Here is an 18,646-nt window from a genome sequence, read left to right as displayed (position 1 = left end):
ACTTGGTATGGTAATAGGATATGGTAGCCTGATGTGCTGTATAGTTTTGTGTCATGTTATTTGCATATTTATGAATATTAATGAGCTTATTTGCATATTTTCATAAATCCACTCTGCAGCTTAAACGCAATGCTCAATAAACAATTTGATACCCAGGAAAGTACCAATATCCTGGGATCTCTACCAGAAGTCAGTTTGTACCTAAATTCCTTTCCACAAGGTAATAGGCATATTGTATTAAAGTTTGACTGGCTTATAATTGGGAGAAAAAGCGCGCCCGTCACATTGTGTATTGATATAGAATGGCACTTACTGTTGGGCGCAGTACTTACGCTTGTTGCGTGTTGTGTAATGTGTGACTTGTGTACGATTATGTGAATTTATGCGAGTGCAAGTTGGGATTTTCTTGATGCAAACATTTAAAAAAAAAAAAAAATTCCGCCAATTATATAAGCCAAACACACTTTCAATATATACAGCAATATGCATATTGTATTGCCGGGAGGAATTTTGGCCAAATTGACTTGTCCCAGCATGTTTACAACTTTCAATTAAAAATTGGCTAACGAGCCCTACTCAACAGATGTTTTCAAGGAGAGCAGCATGACCCAGCTGAGGTCCTGACTCTAGTTCAAAAGATCTCTGGTAAAATACCTGGTACAGGCGAATATCAAAATTTATTATCCGCTCTCTCCTTTATTACATATGATACATGGGCCAGGTGCAGTGAATGACAAAGCCCTCACAGCCAGTTTTGATCAGGATTGTGTGGCTGTCTGTACACCCTACCCTGGGCATCATGGGAGAAATTGTCTAACATTGAATAATTTACCCAAATTATATAAGAAAAAAAAAAGTTGCATAGGCGTGCCAAAATGTTTGGCTAATTACACTCTGTCAAGATTAAAATGACAAGTCATATACGACAGCCATAATATGCAAACAGACCAAATTTAGCTATGTTGTTGTTAAATCAACTAGCACGTAGCTCTATAGCAATTGCTTGAAGATAGCCGACATCTTTTTACAGGGTTTTTTTGTTTTTGTTTACTTGAATGTATTTTAAACTTGCGACACAAGCATATTATTTCAAATATTTACCACAAATGATGTTTTCATGTGATTTTTCATCAAGGACCAGAATACCCCCAAATTTCCCTCTATGGCTGAGAGTGCCATGATACAGCTAGGATAGGGAGCCTGGGTCCCTTCTGAGATAATTGGACAATGTTGCTGCTAAAATTAACAATTTTATTTCAATTTTAGTGAATTATTAATTCCATAATGTGTAATGCAATTATTAACAACCAAATTTCACATTTTCAATACTTTTAGTTGAATACATTTCTTCAAAAGTATATCCATTTCCTGAATTCAGGAAGTTTCTTAAAAAGTTACATCTCTGTGTATAAATAGCTTCATTTACACGCTAATGACAACACACACCCAACAATGACAACACAGGTAATTCCTGAAGTATTTTGACAGTGCATGGCTCCTGACTACTGTAGTCTTTCTCATATGGTCACTTCACCCAAATCCATGTGCAATATTTCGTCTACCTCAGCATAAATGCAGTATTATGGTATTATATATGGTATTTATTGGTGACAGAATGTATGATGGATCCTGTGGATGAGACTTCTTCGTGGAGATTACAAATGCAACATTACATTTGGTATACGGATCAATTAATTGTCAGCCACAGTCCCAATCTTAAGATACCTTGCCCACTAGTACAGATGCAATGCAATAAAATATTTTGAGGTACATGTGTACTGAAACGCATACAAAATAGTTGGTTACATTGTGAACAATAGCAAAACTTCTGGCCCATAGTTTTGTATACTTTTCAGCTGCACATATTGAGGAAGTTGAATGTTCTAACACCTGACGACCATTAGTTTTTTCAAGTCAACAAGATTATTTTGAAATCCTCTCCCCTGAAAATATTGCCTGTTACGCCACTACTGACGAGCAATTGGTGATAATTGCCTTCTGGATACCATTGCAGAAAAATATGCACACCTTGTGTGAAAAGGCACAGTAAGTATTACGTAGGTGCAGTAGTTTCCATTACATGTTCAGACCAACCAAGCATAGATGGACAGGATTCACAAAATCAAATGATTATCAAAAAGCCAACATAATTCAATGAACAATTGGTGCACTATATGTGATCATGAGAATTGTGACAATTTCACCAACTTGCATGCTACTTCCTGTATCTTTGGTCAATGTGAGATTATTATGCATAAATTAAATTAGGACTGGAGAATTTCAGACACCACAGCCCCATATGAAATCGCTATGTTGGATCCGTGTAACATACCCCTGTAGTTTTGTCAAGGGCAGACATTGAATGATTAATTTTTGATCCTCCATGTTTAATGAATGTGACAAATGAAGGTCGCAAGTGCGAGGAGAGCTGCGATCTAGCGGCATGCATGAATGGGAATTGAATCAGTCATATAACATTGCGTAAAGTTAATGTAATTCTTCCTTTCATGTCATGCCAGTTCAAGGCTCTCCTTGCATCATGGTGGAACCGTGCAACAGGTTAAGTTATTACCGGGAAAAAAGCAAATTTATGATTATGTGCCTTTTCTCACAGATGCAGAGAGTTCTTGAAAGAAAAAAATTGACTTCATTTGTATTGTTACCTGAAGCATTGCTTCAAACTCACAAGTTATATTCTCCAACTTTATATTTAAATATTATCAATATGATAATTTATTCCAACACACATTGCAAATCACACATAAATCATTAATGTCCAGGAAGACAGCTTTTCAGCTTGGTCTTTGCTGTTCAATCCTTGTATTGCTTCATCTCCTGACTCTGCTATACTAAAATGCAGAAAACCTTTTTGAAGCGCCATTGTAAGGATACATCAGCAGATATACTGCGCTGCACGCACTTGTCTCTGATTGGCTGCTAAGGCGATATGTTGTTGCTGAGATGAAATTTATGAATGAACTGTAGCGCCGTGACGCGTTGTTAGCGCCCGAATTTGCAACATCACGGTAGTCGCGCTCGTAAAAGGTTTGCTGCATTTTAGTATAAGTAAAATTGGAGATCTTACACCAGAGTATGATACTTCAAACATGTTTTTGTTATCATTAAATCCCAAGGGTCACTGATATGAATAGCATGAATACCATTTTCAGAAGTCTCCTTTGGAATATAATTTTAACAACAAAAATAACCCAGAGTATGACCTGCTTGTGGAAAAATAGAAACGGCTCGTCAGAATGTACTCAATGTAGCCGTGATGTGAACCCATTTATGTTAAACAAGTGCAAAAATGTAAGACACATGAGCATTGGCAATGCAGAGTAGATCAATCCTTATGACCAAGCTCTACTCACTAGTCTGGTCAAATGGACAGACATGTGACTTCAGTCATCTTTCTTGACAACAGAGTCAGATGTGTTCCTTTGTCTCTCTGTCCTATGTTGTATACTGTCATTTGATAATGAGTCAAGTTCCACTTGCACCTGTTTGTCCTGTTTCTTTTTCAAAAGTCTTCCACTAATAAAACCTACAGCACTTCCTCCAAATGCAGCCACTGCACCTATTTTCATGCCTGCATATAAACCAACTGGTCCTCCTATTGCACCACCAATGAGGGCTCCACCAACAGGAAGCATTACTGCCTTCAATTTGGAAGCCTGTAACGAAATAAGGAAATCGGTTACAAAGTTGAGGTTTATCAATTAGTGATATAAATTATTATTACAATACGGTTTACAACGTGTGGGTGTGTGTGTGTATGTCTACACGTTTAGCTGGGAGTTGGTTAAAAGCTTTTCAGTGTTTGTAGCAATGCACCTGCCACCAAGATTGGAGCAGCTGTTGAGGCCGGTACTATAGACCGGAAGATCGATTTTGGTCTTGCTGCAACATCAACTCAGTGCAAATTAATCAATTTGGCAATACAGCACAAGTAAGATTGTGTTACAGAAAATCGCTGTCAACTTTGGCCCAAGACTCCTTAAACCATTCAACATACAGGGATGTAGCTCTATACAGGTGCAAACCCTAGTCATCCTACATATAATAACCATCGCAGCAAGGATCGGTACATGTAGACCAGGACAACATCTACATATGAGAGAGAGAGGATTACTTGCAGGCCTTTCATCAAATATTCGGTGGCTATCATGTGGAACAAACCCACTGCGAACAAGTATACAGCTCAAGATGCAGTCTATTCGATAATGTTATCCAGGAGCATGCTCAATCGGCTCTGAAGCTGGCTCCAGCAGCACTGTACACGCATGTGTTACTATAGTGTGTCTCGTCCACAGAATTAATACCAGAGAACCACATGCAATAGCGTGGTCAGGTATGGAATAAAAATTTGTGGTTTTTGGGTCATTGACGCCGATGCGGAAACCACTGAAAACAATTATGTGACATGCATCATAATCATGTTATAACGCATTGCCTTGCTCCTTTGATGCAGTTCGGCGTTGTGCCATAAAGTGTGTCTCATATCGTGCACAAGTTTCGGGTGCATTTCAAGCAACATGAATACCCCCAATTTTTGCCCCATGGTGTCTAGTCCTGGTTCTCTGTCTGGTTTAATTCTGTGGTCTAGTCAAGAGTAACACCATGTTGGATTCCGCAGTAGCATATTCGAATTAGTGCAGCCATTTACACTGCTGCATATAGACAAATTGCCCTTCGACACACGTGTATATGCCTTGTGGGATTAGGTCAGTTTTCGATTCGAATCTGCGATTACAAAATCCAAAATGGAGTTACTCTCAACTTGAGACATGCTATACCTACAAAGCTGCATGTTATACCTACAAAGCTGCATGTTATACCTACAAAGCTGCATGCTATACCTATGAAGCTGCATGCATACCACGATGGACACAAGAAAAACCTGAAGTGTGGACCATGATTGGAAACCTACCTTTGCCAACATTGTTGTCCCTGCTCTTACATTTAGTTGTGCCTGGTCAATGTTGTCTGTGATGTTGTCAACTTTCTCTTGCTGAGTCTGAAATTAATAATAAAAGTCAATATGTACTGCAAATTTGTGTACACCCTCCTCCCCCCTTGCCTCCCACACACAACAACATTTGGGAAGCATGAAAATCATTGATAAATATTTAATTGACCATTTTAAACAGTCATCTCATGCCCACAATCACGGATCAAGATGCAGTCCAATCCATGTAGACAAAAATAATCTTGAAGAAGCTGGATTGTGTAAGGTAAGGGCGGAGGTCGAGGGAGTCTAGTCAAAAATTGCCCTACAGGGCTCTTGTTTGGAACATTGGTGTTCATTATAGGATTAGGTATTAAGTATTTAGGTCACAAAATGGCCAACATCTACACAACTAACATACATCTAGAGTACTAATTGTATACTTAATATTAATGGAAGATGCCTGCAAATATGCATGTGTACTATCACAACACCCAAGTGAATATGTGACCCTGTGACCTGCTACCACAATATGAGCATAAAGTTGCAAGGTTCGAGACAACCTGACTGTTGAGTTGGTGTTCTGTTCGCTGTGCACCTATTCAAGCCAGTAGTATGTTCTTTGCCTTTGCCCATTGTTCCAGCCCATTCACAAAGGACATACTATTGGCTTGAACAGGTGCGTGTGAAACGCAGCAGCCAGGTTGTCTCAAAATACCAACTTGCAACTTTTATGCTTATTTCATGGTAGCAGGTCACTTATTTCTTCATCATCTGGTGTCCGTATTTAAGACTTCAAAGCTTTTGTTACAATCGCGAAGTATCTATATTTTGTTCACCTCAAATTTCGTAGAAATGTAAGTGCATATTTCACTGGTTGCACAGTGATCCAATTCTGTAGAGAGGCACATGCACACATGGTTCAAGTTGGGCTTGTTTAAACCTGGATCTAAATTCATGTAGAATCTAAGGCAAATTTACAAGGATAAAAGTTTTTCAGGGAAAAGTGAAAATCAGATTTTTGAGATCATTAGCCACAGTACTTGCATCTTTGTATTTAGACACAGCTTAACTCTTATGGGTATATAATTATATAGGTTTAAGTGTAGACCAGGTCTACATGTTATGCAGACCAGGCCCAAAGTAAAGTAAACGTATGTGTAAACAGGCCTAACTGTTGCCATCCAAAGAAACAGTGGAAACTCGTTAACAAAAAGTTGCCCAGGCTGATGATTTTAGCTTGTGTTATCAGGAGTTTATGTCATCAAGTTTGTTTGTATAAACTTGAGAACTTTGAAATCACTTGACAAGAGTTTGTATTAATGAGTTTCCACTGTATCTAGGTTAGCCTTTAGGGTTCAGATTGGGATTGACAGAAGGATTAGGTTTAAAATAAGAGTTTTACATTGCTCTGTAGTTTAACATACATACATTTACATGTGTAGCAAATTCATGTATAACAGTGTTGAGCTGTTCCAAGTCTCCTTTCAAATCTTCCCAGGATTCATCTACAGCCTGCATCTGTTTCTGTGTTTGAATCTGTACTTGTATGTTATCTGCTTCTGGTGAGTTGGAGGACAAATGATCTGCTAAGGTATCACTGGTATTGCTACTTGCACTATGATCAGGAATCGTTGTTGCTAAAAGCAAGAATAAAATTTGACAAACAGTGTACATGTAGTTAGTAGGTGTAGTTAAACAAAAATTTGATATATAGCAGGATGGTCTAATTTCATTACTTGGCTGTTTCACCTTGGCCCTGACCCCATTTCCCACCTCATGCTGATTATTGATTCTTTTGTTTGAGTGTTACAAAGGTTTGCACATTTACGCTTATTGCGGTATTGGCAGATGCCAGGTATACTTCAAAATAATCTAGGGTATGCTATATTGCATTCCACATGACAAAGTCCAACTTGAAGGTAAATACATTTTGTAGTGTTTCCTTGTCGGTCAAAGCCTTGTTGATTACACTGCTTTCACCATATTCGAAGACCATGATTGGTGAGTTCTCAAAAGTCATGCCTACTCTGTTATAGCGTATAAGTATACATGACACATATCTGAGTGTACAAAGTGGGCTCAGATCATGAAGTCTTATAGACCCTCTCGCCTCATGTTAGATTTTGCAGTGGCAGATTCAAATTGTGCACGCCAAGTCGCTAACCTAATCTTGTGGGGTGTACACATGCGCAGAAGGGTGATCTGTCCGGACGCTGGCAACGCAACTGCGTAAATGCACCAATTTGAATCTGCAACTGCGAATTCAAGCATGGTGTTACTCTCAACTTGAGACATGACATTCTGTAGATATTTTGATTATAATTAAGAAATAAAGGGTAATGCTTTATCCTTTACACCTAAATAATGTGTCGAGGCAGTAAAACGTAAATAATGGGTGAGGCGCAGCCGAACCCATTATTTAAACGCTTTTACTGCCAAGGACGACACATTATTTGCGTGTAAAGGATAATGCTGCACCCTTTATTTCTATTCTATTACCAGAAAATAGTGCGATTTAAAGAGAAAATATCATTTTTGGCACAAATATTTTAAGTTGTTTACTTCAAGGTGGAGCGCAGACGCAGATGTTACAGCGCGTGATCGCGGAAATATTGCACGCAGTAACCAAGCGTAATGCTGTGCGTAGAATGTGTTTCGGCATTTGACCCATTATTGCAGAATAATGGGCTCTCACTTGACGCGTTTCAACAAATCACAGTGCGCGATTTTGAATAATGGGTCGTGGAGGTAATAGAATCACTCCCGGGAATCACTTATATAATCAGACAGGGCATTAGCCTGGTATCAAGACAGGAATAAACCTGGATGTCTAATTCCTCAATGAAGTCTTGGCAATGGACTAATTGTGTGTATGCTTCCATGAAGGACAGACTGAGAGAGGAAACAAAATACTGTGTAGGTAACAGCACATCCAGGGGGCCATTTCACTAAACTTTTAATCCATCGTAACTCGAATAATCATTCGTAAAGTTATGAATACCCAATACTGGACATAACTTTTCCAAGGGTCCCTGTAGTAAATCCCTTACTTACAAAGGGTACAGTTCGTAAGTAAGTTTAGTGAAATACAAATGATTTCGAGACTTACGAAGCTTTGTAAAGATTAGTGAAATGGACCCCTGGTTCTATAAGTGCTGTTGCCCAGCAATTGCCATTTTCTGTATAAAACATGAACCATATTGTACAAGTACAGTATCATGACCAAGTGTATATATACTATGTTAGTTGATAACTACAGTACTTTTTTTCTTATAAGAGATGGTTGCACAAACTCAATGTATTTTTATTTTATTACAAAATTTTTATCATTGCCCTGAGCAAAGTTTCCAGTATTTCCTTCATGAGATATGTACAGTTTATCTCAATGGATTCCAAGATGGGCTATAGTTGCCAGAAGAGTTAAACTTGGAATGTAGCATCTGACATCACCTGTCACACAAAGTACAGACATGCTATGATTGCCTGTCTTGCCAATTGACCCAATATATTGTTGCATCTGGATGCTGTCAGATGCACTCTGAGTTAATCTCTGCCTGCCCTGCCGACTATAGTTCCTTCTAATTTTGTGCAATATGTTATATTTAAGGGGTACTACACCTGTTGCATTTTTTTGCATTTTGTGAAGAAATGAGAAAAAAAAATTGTATGCAAAATGAAGGGGCAAATCTTCTTGACGAAGTGGTCCATCACTGAGGTACCACTTTTTGGCTTCTACCTTTAATAGCATGTACGCTACATTGATATCGATGCCACCAATAGAACAAGAAGATTTGCCCCTTCATTTCTTCACAAAATGCAAAAAAAACACACAAAGAATGCAATGGGTGTAGTGCCCACTTAAGTGTTAATGGATTGAGATGATCATGTTGTCATCTTTCCAATTAAGGTATTCTAGTAATAATTGCAATAGTTAGTGCAACAAAGTTGTATCTCCATTTCTTTGCTGAGGAACTATCTCAAACCAAAAACCGTACAGATTTGTATTTTATCATGTATACAGTTGAACATCAACAGAGCGACTAATTGTATACAACTTTCTTGCCCTCCAGAGATGATTTTTACAGAATTTTACAATCCAGATTCAGCTTTAAATGTGTGTATTTTTTTATTTGATAATTTGGATTTCTATGTTGAAGACGTTTTTAGTTTGTTGATCTTGTAATTGTAATGTATGTGTTTACTCCTTACATTATATGGGAGTACAGTGCTGTGCACTGATGTGCTACAAGGTTAATGAATATAATAAATACAAATTGATACATGAATCTATTGACTAACCTTCTTCAGTTCCATGCCTGTGTCTTATAGTATCATCTTCTTCGTCTGTACCTATAATCTCGGCCCTATCAATTCCAAATGGAGTTAATTCAGGACCATAAAGTTCAATGAATTGTACTATAGCACCAATGGCTTCCTGCTTCACAGGGGTGATCCTCTTGTCAAATTCAGGGTGGTCTTCTTCTCTTATCTGGTTCCTTGCTTTCTCCATCTCACGCATATTTGCTTTGAGTTGCTGTAAGAATTCAATTAACACACTGCATTGTAAAAGTGATATTGGTGAGCTAATTGGCAATCTGTATCTATGCTAATTGAGGAATTCATAGTGCAATTGAAGGTGAACTGTTTGTATACCCTTTGCAAAATGCTATGATAAATCAGCCATAGTGGGTAGTGGGTACATCTGTGTCCCTTAGTATTTTTTAGAAATTCCAAATTTGCAAATAATCAGCATTTTCAGAAGATGAGCACTATGAAAGTACAACAAGGTTGGGCTAGAAAATACTATGGTATTAAAATTCCCCAAATTGCATTTTTACACTTGGGAATCAAAAATAGTGGAATTCCCTCATTGGCTCAAGCATTAAATGTAGTTTTAGAACCAATTACACACAGAAAATTAGTGCTGTAATCGATAAGCTTTCTGGGTATCGATATGACGGGAGGCAAACATCCGACATGTCGATACTATTATCGATACTCACGCAGTTTGAAACACGGATTTGAGTTTACCAATACTGGAGGGGCTGGAGATCGTGAAGACGACATGATGCATGTATTCTAGATGTAAAGCTCACCTTGGAATTGGGAGGCGGTAATTTGAGTATTTGACGGTAATTTGAGACCTGATTTGAGATAATCTAAGCATGTGTGCCATGTCGTTTGTGTATCGATACTGACATTGAGTGTTTCGACATGTCGGAAGTCTATGTATTTTCCGACTATCGATATTACGACAATCGATTACAGCACTACAGAAAATGCATAAAAACTCCCAATCAAAATCAGTTTGCCAGGCACAGAAATATAAGTAGGTATATTATTTTGTTCTCCATAAGCGATATAAATACATCTTAGGTACATATCCGCCTAAAACTCCGAATTATGTGCATGGTGTAGGTCTACCATATTAATGCTATACAAAAAGATAACGTATTGATGGTCACAAGAGTGTGAAGACACCTGCACCCCAACTGCCTCATTCATACTGAGAACAATGTGGGCTTGGTTGAGATTGATTCCATTTGCCATGGTGAACAAACTTGACTCTTCTTGTACAGGTATATACTGAACGGCGCATCATACAGATTTGTTAGGCAGGCAGTATATGAATACTTTGCCTGTCATTGATCAGGTGAACATCCATATAAAATTTATGATGATGGGGAAGACAAGAAAGGGTACGTATCATACGGTGATGATGAAAGCGAGGCAAAGAAGGGTGTGATGAGTGCCAATTATAACAAGGCGGTTCTCGAACCACAAGTCTCGCCTGCTTTTGCAACCGCCTGCTTTCGCGACTACTTTTGGTAGAAGTAAATGAATTTCGCACCACCTGCTTTCGCGATTACTTTTGGTAGAAGTAAAGAAGGGCCATTATGGGAAGTATGAAAATTGAACACCATTATATGATAGGGAGAAAATTGTGGTGTTTTTTCCATACTTTGAACCATGCTGTTATCTAAAATAAGGCAGCAAAACAAAACTGAAAGTGCAAGTAGGTTCCACAGAACGTTCCTTCTTTTTATACTGTTACAGGGAGTTATTTTTTTAAAAATCCTAAGCATCACCTTGGAAAATACAACACCCCCCAAACTTACCTGAACAGTTCGTCTTGCATTATTCTGTTCTGCATTTAACTTTGCGAGAGCCCCTTGCTTGTGGTACTGGGAAATTGTCAAAACAAACAGAATACACAATACATGTACTTCAGCTGTTTATGATTTATATTTATAAAAACAATTATCACCAGGCCCGTACGCAGGGGGGTGCGATCGCACCTCCCCAAATTTGCAAAAGTATACAAAAAGTCCCAAAATTTAAGAATTTGCGGCGAAGGAAAGCAAAAAAATCAGTTTTTTACGGTTTTTGGTCAAAAAGGTCCAAATTTGAGGGAAAAGTCCACTTTTCACAAAATCGCCCCCATCTTGGAAAAAAGTCCACTTTTTCAAAATCAGCACCCCCCCAAAAAAAATCCTGCGTACGGGCCTGATTATCACATACATGTAGCATCAAGAATTTATAATGTAGTCAATGTACCTTTGAAGATTATGCCAAACACAAGGAAAGGTAGATATATAGGGCCATTTTTTACATGTACATCACTCACTGACTGCCCCACCACTTCCAAAATAGTTCTGCCGCTGCTGGTAGTATATTTAATATCCACATTTCAAATGAGTAGAATATTTGAAGGCATTAAATACTGTACAAGATATCAAATGGCTCAAATCACTACAATCATTATATAAAACTGGAATATCTGCATTGCAGGGGCATGGACTTTAATATCTAAGCGGGTTTAAAGGAGTATTTCGTGATCCTAGCATGCTCTTTTTATGACATTTTTCAGTACATATCCACGAAAAAAGCATATTCCCAAAATTTCAGTTGATTCCGATTTTGCGTTTGCGAGTTATGCATGATTATGTGTATTACACTGCTCCATAGACAATACGTTGTAATTTCGTTCTGGTGCACCAGAACGAAATTCAAATTTCGCGATATCTTTGCTAAACGAATTAATCTGCAAGAAATATTTTGTACATAAACATTATGTAGCCAGAGTATTCCAGTGATATAAAAATCTCAACTTTTTTGAGAAAAGTGGGGGATGAGGCTGTGGATCACGAAATGCCCCTTTAAGTTTGTGCATTCAATCATATAAAATTGGCGCTTATTTGAAATCTACCTTTTCAAGGGGCATGGACTTTAATATCTAAGCGGGTGTAAGTTGGTGCATTTCAATCATATAAAATTAGCGCTATTAATTTGAAACCTACCTTTTCAATGTTCCTCTTGTGCTGTGCAAGTCTCTCCAAGTCTGTTGGAATGGCTACTTTAATAAACTTATGAAGAGATGGTTCTAATCTCTTAATAGGTTGGTTGCCTGGTACTGAGTAGCTGGCTGTCATGGAAGCAGCCATATCAAACGATGCCATATTGGAGGGTGGCCAAACATTAGACATCTATATTTGATAGAAATGTTACTGTAATAAAAAATAAATGAATATATTGGGATTTTAAAATAAATTAAATTCTATTGTACAGCAGTCCTAAAGCCATATTGAACTTAAAGGTGCCAATATGTAACATTTGAGGGGTTGATAAGACTACATTTTGTAATTTATGAATGCTTTCAGCTTGGGTTTGCTTTATTTTGAGGAGAATTTATTTAGTTATATTCCTGACACAACAAAGTGTTTATTTTGTCATTGCTAATTAGATAAACTAATTAATTAACATAGAGAGGTCTAGGGTGGGTGGCAGATGTGGAGGAGCATGATGTGGAAAGGCAGTTGTGGCAGAATGGGTATGGTGTTTGAAGTCTTCTAGGCAAAATATTTAACTTTCTTTCATAGGAAAATATATTGAATGATTTTCTATTGATGATCGATAAGTATTTAGCCCATTAAAATGTAAAATCATTGTAATTAAGGGGGTACTACACCCCTGCCCAATTTTGTGCCTATTTTTGCATTTTTCTCAAAACTTATAGCACATTGGTGACAAGTAAGATATGTATATTATAGGGGCAAGGACTTAAACTACTGCACTGAAAATTCAGCAACTCAAGGCAAGTAGTTATTGATTTATTGATCAAATATTGGTTTTCCCTCATTTTTGACTGTAACTCCACAACTGTTGTCTGTGCTGAAATAAAATTTCCAGTGCAGTAGTTGTAGTCCTTGCCCCTATAATATACATATCTTACTTGTCACCAATGCGCTTATGATATTTGAGAAAATGCAAAAATAGGCACAAAATTGGGCAGGGGTGTAGTACCCCTAAAGCAAGACAGGGCCTCCTGGCCCTACCGGTCGAAGACTTACTACAACCAAACCCGCGTCAATCACGACACAATCACCCAGCTGCTTATAAAGTTATCACCTGCAACAAAGACTGTTAGTGAGTGTTACAATCATATTTTTCCCCAAAACGATAATCACCTGGAACAATCTACCCTACTCAATAATACAAATTCAAGACCCTGCCAGCTTCAAAACTGCAGTGATGGAACACCTAAGAAACGACTAATCAACCCATGCGCACACCAATTCCTACACGCCTGGTTCCAGCTAGGGAGCGTTGTGTAGTACCTACTACAGATACAGATACAGAAACAATTAAGCTAATTGCAATGTTACAAGACTTTGCAAAATATGCAAAGAAGCACAGAAATGAATGGTAACAAATAACTAATATAAATAATAAAGGCCTCCCTCACCGATTTAAAAAAAAGTCCGGACGATACATATTGTATACATGTACGACATGTTATTTTTTTTACTTGGCCTTATTTTTATATTCGGCGAGGATAACAATTTTGTCATCCTTGTCTGTTTACAAAGAGAGGTAGACAAAAGACCTGTCAAAACAGTTCCAGTTTATATCCAAACACTCAGAGCATAAGAAGGATGGTCCACAATAGAGTGATTCATGCAGCATAGGGGATTTAAAAAAACTGTGAAGTGTTTCCATTCATGTGCCTCTTTTGTCCAGTTTGCCATTCGAAAAGAGAAGGGGGACCATCCCCGGTTCTGATATCTGCACTCAACCCTCTAGGTTCAAGAAGACGAGATGGGCGCGATACAACGTAAGTTGTCTACCCATAAAATCCAGTAGCACTAGAACTAGAACTGTAAGAGTATAAAATTAGGCTTAAAATGAGGCTGTTACGGAAATGATGGGGTTACGGAAAGCCAATCAAATTTGTATCGCAATTTTCAGAAAAAATGTAATATATGTGTGGGGGACTTAAAATTTGAACATCCTGTTAAAAAGTTGGGATCAACGGTCATGACAACAAGACAGTTCACCAGACCTGCTGGTTTGTTGGCGTGTAGAAGGCCTTGCCATTTATTATAGAAATATTATTTAATTTGTGTCTTGATCAATACTGAGTCTTGAGTTCGTTCACTCCTTAAGTAAGCTAGGCTTGTCCTAGGAGGATTGTGCTGTGCATACGTAGCAGAAGATGCTCATAAATTTACAAGGATTGGTGGGTTGGTGTAGTAGCCATATCCCTGAGGACTGGCAGTGCCACGGTCTGGAATTGGCTGACTGCTGTTGCTGCAATGACTGGTTGTGGTACCATAGTCTGTTCCACATTGTGAAACATATTGTAGGGCCTACTCTAGCTCGAGATACTCTAGCTAAAATACAGGTTTACATTTACTATCTTACATATCTTGCTGTATTTCAGCTAGAGCTCCAAACGACAAGCTTCCGGGTTTTTTTGGAGAACAATACTGTTACGTAAGATGAAGAAGAAACCCGCCTCGGAGCCCGCCCTACTCATTATTTCATTGTACTTATTGCAATTTGCCTCCACCCATTACGTAATCAACACAAAGCTTTTGTGAGGATTAGTGAGTGGATAAGAAATTGACAGTGATAATACGAAGGACACGCCGATTGTTAGTTGTCAATCATGAATTGCCATAACGTATTAATATTTTACTGCATGGCATTCCGCAAACACCAAGACAAATTATGCCGTATTTTTCCAAAGATCATCTCATATGAAGTAAACTAAATGCGATCTGTACTTTTGTAACATTCCGATCGCTTTTGATCACCTATTATCGGCGAATTTGCTTGAAAACATGTGAGTTCATGTTGTGTAAACATAATTAGCATAGACACAAATGAAATTACGATGCAATACAATGCAATTTGAATGCGCAGCAGATCTATAGAAATAACATTGCCCGGTTTTATGCAGAATTAGACCCTGTCTGGCCTACTCTTTGGATGGCTTTGTATTGTTGTACACAGATAACCTCGCTAGTAGCGTTGTACGTGTATGTATTAGCATGATTAGTCGCGGAGTAACAAGCATAGTTGAAAGTTCCACAATGTATACAAATTAAATAATTTTTCTATAGCGATCGCTGTTCACCAGTGGCAGTGTGTACATGTACTTGGACCACGGCATGCGCATGGAAGTAATAAAAAATCATTTTTATATCATTAAATAGTCCTATAATGGGCCAAACATGCAAATGAATTCATTTCAACAGGTCTCAATTCGATTCCGAATTATGGCTCATTGAATATTTGGTGTTTTTTATGCAATATGCCCATTTCCCATTGCATGATTGTCATTGAAAATGAAATACACACAAAATAATGAAATTGTTCAAAATATAAATTTAATAAATAATAATAATAAATACCGGAATAATAACTCAAATTTTTCCATGTGGGTAATGAACCAAGGTGAAGAAAAAGGTGTGCCATCCCAGGGGGGCCACTCATATAAAAAGTTGTAAGCATGCGTGTGAACAAAAACGCGGAATATGGGTGGTTTTTTCTACTGCTACGGGCCCGCACGGGCCCGTGTTAAAAATCTCAAAATCATTGATTATAACAAATAAGGGTGTCATTTTTGACACCATTTTTCCGTGCTAAGGGTATAGTTAAATCTAATCACATTCCTATACCCCTACAATCGTCATAATAAAATATAGCCCCCCCCCTACTGCCCTAATAATGCAGGCGATAATTATGCACTTATCAAGTCTTTCCCGGCCCTGGGGACCGGGACATAGCGGGAACATGCCGGGACGAGCCGGGATGTACACAAAATCATTGCCCGCAGGCGGGAAGTTAGCGGGACTTGGCGGGGATGTACAGTAGATCGCCCCCGCTATGCCGGGCCAATCATTCATGTTAGCGGAGGCTTTTGCAGGGGTGTACAATTTTTTTTCCCCGCACTGCCGAGACATAGCTGGGACTTTCACGAAGAAGTCACACCATTAAAAAACTTCAGTATACCAAGAACGGCCGATTTTGCATTCTCATCTGTAATGCGCTATTTTCACGATTGTGGCGCTACAAAGCAAACTGAGGAGTGGGGTAATTACTTGTTTTAAGTAACCAATATTTATATTAAAACCAATTTCGTGCATAAATGAAAGTCTACTTTTTTTAAAACACTTTATTTTGTTTAAATCCTGACCTTATGCATGTAAATTAAGGCTCCGCTCAAACATGTTGATGTCTTTAAAATTATTGGCATGCACTATTAAATCGGCCGTGTCGTGTACGATCACTGCTATCCAAATAATCCAATCGCTTTTTTTAAAAATATTAGGCCTATATAGTGTCGTTCAATATTATTGCCCTAAAAAGTTGAATTAACTTTGAACTTTTCTTCTTCTTTTTATCTATCCCCGTATACTGTATATTAAACTCTGCAAGATAGGCCAGGGCATAGCCGGGATTGTACATTGTTTTAACGCAAGTCCCGGCCCATGGTGGTCGGGGATTGTGCCGGGATTGTCACACTGTAGCCCGGCTACCGGGGCCGAGTCATAGCGGGGGATGTACAGAAAATTTATGCCCCGTAGGCCGGGACTTTAACGGGGTCAGTGCCAGGGATGTCACGCTGGCAAAATGTACTTCGGCTAAGTCCCGCTAGTCCCGGGTCCCCCAGGGCGGGAAAGACTTGATAGAAGTGCATTATGTTGAATAATGATAAGGCTAATGGAACTCGATTGTTAGTTTCCGATTGACCGCCCGCATCACATTTACAATTTGACCAAAACTTTCATTATTTTGATAAAAAAGTCAATTATCTGAAAATTGAGATGGAAATAACCAAAATTGAAACTCTCAAAATGTCTGACAACCCCTGCTGATCATAATCAGCAGTTTTTCTTAGTTGTAGGGGTAGAGGATGTGGTAAATAATGGAAATTTATGGATTACCTCATCATGTTTCTAGTGATTACAAAACTTGCAAATTTCTTTTCATACAAGAAATAAAAACAAATTCAAATCTTTTCTCAATCTGTTGCAAAATGTCTGTAATGATGATCTAAGCATTAATACCTGTTTTGAAATGGTCTTTCATCAACAATATACACTTTGGTACTGGTGGGGTACCTAAATTTGGAGAAAGCTGTTCATAAAATCATTGATTTTGTTGACATAATGGATAATGAAAAGAGACCGAATAATGAATAATGAAATAGCGACCTCGTCCTTTTTTTCAAACATCCAATCGGAAACTAATAATCGAGTTCCATTGGCCTAACTGAGTACACATGTAGGCCTAAGCCTACCAAATCCAGTTAGGAAGTATCCAATTAGAGTATAATAATAAAGGAAATAAGAAACCTTGAAAGTTGATGTCTTTTACTTTTTCCTTCAAAATTGATCATGCATCCTTGCTAAGGGTTAGATTTAATCCACTTGTAATTTTGTCCTGACCTTGTTAAGGGTAAAAACACACCATTATCTAGGTATGCTAGGTGAATTCAAATTTGCCATCAAACTGCATCATTTTATATATCAAAATAAAGCCCTTGAGTAAACAAAGCCAACACTGAAAACCTTTTTTTCATAGCACTTTCCGCAGCAAAGTTACATCTTGTCAAAGATTGACTTTCATCAAAAAGATTCAGCTAGCAAAATTCCCCAAAACAGCATTTAGGGGTGTTTCTAGATCTTAGTCTCATGGCGATAGCAGCTTTTTTTAATGGAACTGCTATCAAAATCCCTCTAAAATTCCATGTGCGACTTGATTATCACCATAAATAATCATATATTTGGGTCAAGTGAAGTATAGAAAACATATTTATGTAGGTTTCCTTCACCAACCTATTCTCGAAAAAAATTCAAATTTCTATGTAAATATGCATTGAGTTTTTCCCCGGTCACGGCGAATTTCGCTGACTAGCAAATGTGTTAACTAAGGTTTGCCTGGGATACCTACATTATCCTTGTTAAGGGTCATTTTGAAGACACAATGGTTGTCCTTGTTAAGGGTGCTTTTCTGAAGTGCATTCACACGCATGCTTACAACTTTTATATATGAGTGGCCCCCTGGGTGTGCCATGCACAAAAAAAAAGCATGATGAAACGGGAAATTCCATGATGATGTCAAGGATATCGACACTTGCAATTGCATGATGATTGAAGGATTAGTAAGCTTAACTAAAATTATTAACAACAAGAACTCTCCGTTTGATAAGTCATACAGAAAATGAATTACCTTTAATTTGTCATGTGATACAACATAAAAACTTATCATTTAACGTTTTGCACCTGAGCTCATCACAGAATTTCTGCGAGTTGTTCCAACGATTTTGTTCTTCTCTGACCAGCTCTCTCTCTGCTTTTTGATGTTTTATTTACATCGTCAATGTAGCCTAAATACAAATTA

The 18,646-nt window shown here is 38.1% G+C and overlaps 1 protein-coding gene across 2 annotated transcripts; it reads right to left on the bottom strand.

Moving 5' to 3' along the window:
* Positions 1-3,331: 3,331 nt before the first annotated feature.
* Positions 3,332-18,611, bottom strand: LOC140153309 (syntaxin-17-like). 2 transcript variants are annotated; one of them, XM_072176034.1, is made up of 7 exons: positions 18,476-18,611; positions 12,253-12,460; positions 11,071-11,136; positions 9,251-9,485; positions 6,380-6,588; positions 4,931-5,017; positions 3,332-3,674 (listed from the first exon to the last, which is right to left on the bottom strand). In XM_072176034.1, exons 2-7 carry the CDS (start codon positions 12,436-12,438, stop codon positions 3,402-3,404), a joined length of 1,056 nt encoding a protein of 351 aa, XP_072032135.1. In that variant the 5' UTR covers positions 12,439-12,460; positions 18,476-18,611; the 3' UTR covers positions 3,332-3,401. The 2 variants fall into 2 exon arrangements, with proteins under 2 accessions (XP_072032135.1, XP_072032136.1); XM_072176035.1 differs by having other exon boundaries at positions 12,253-12,459; positions 18,529-18,548.
* Between the last annotated feature and the right edge of the window lie 35 nt (positions 18,612-18,646).

Source organism: Amphiura filiformis, chromosome 5 (assembly GCF_039555335.1).
Source record: "Amphiura filiformis chromosome 5, Afil_fr2py, whole genome shotgun sequence".
Classification (NCBI taxonomy): domain Eukaryota; kingdom Metazoa; phylum Echinodermata; class Ophiuroidea; order Amphilepidida; family Amphiuridae; genus Amphiura; species Amphiura filiformis.
This window is presented reverse-complemented; position numbering and strand designations above follow the sequence as displayed.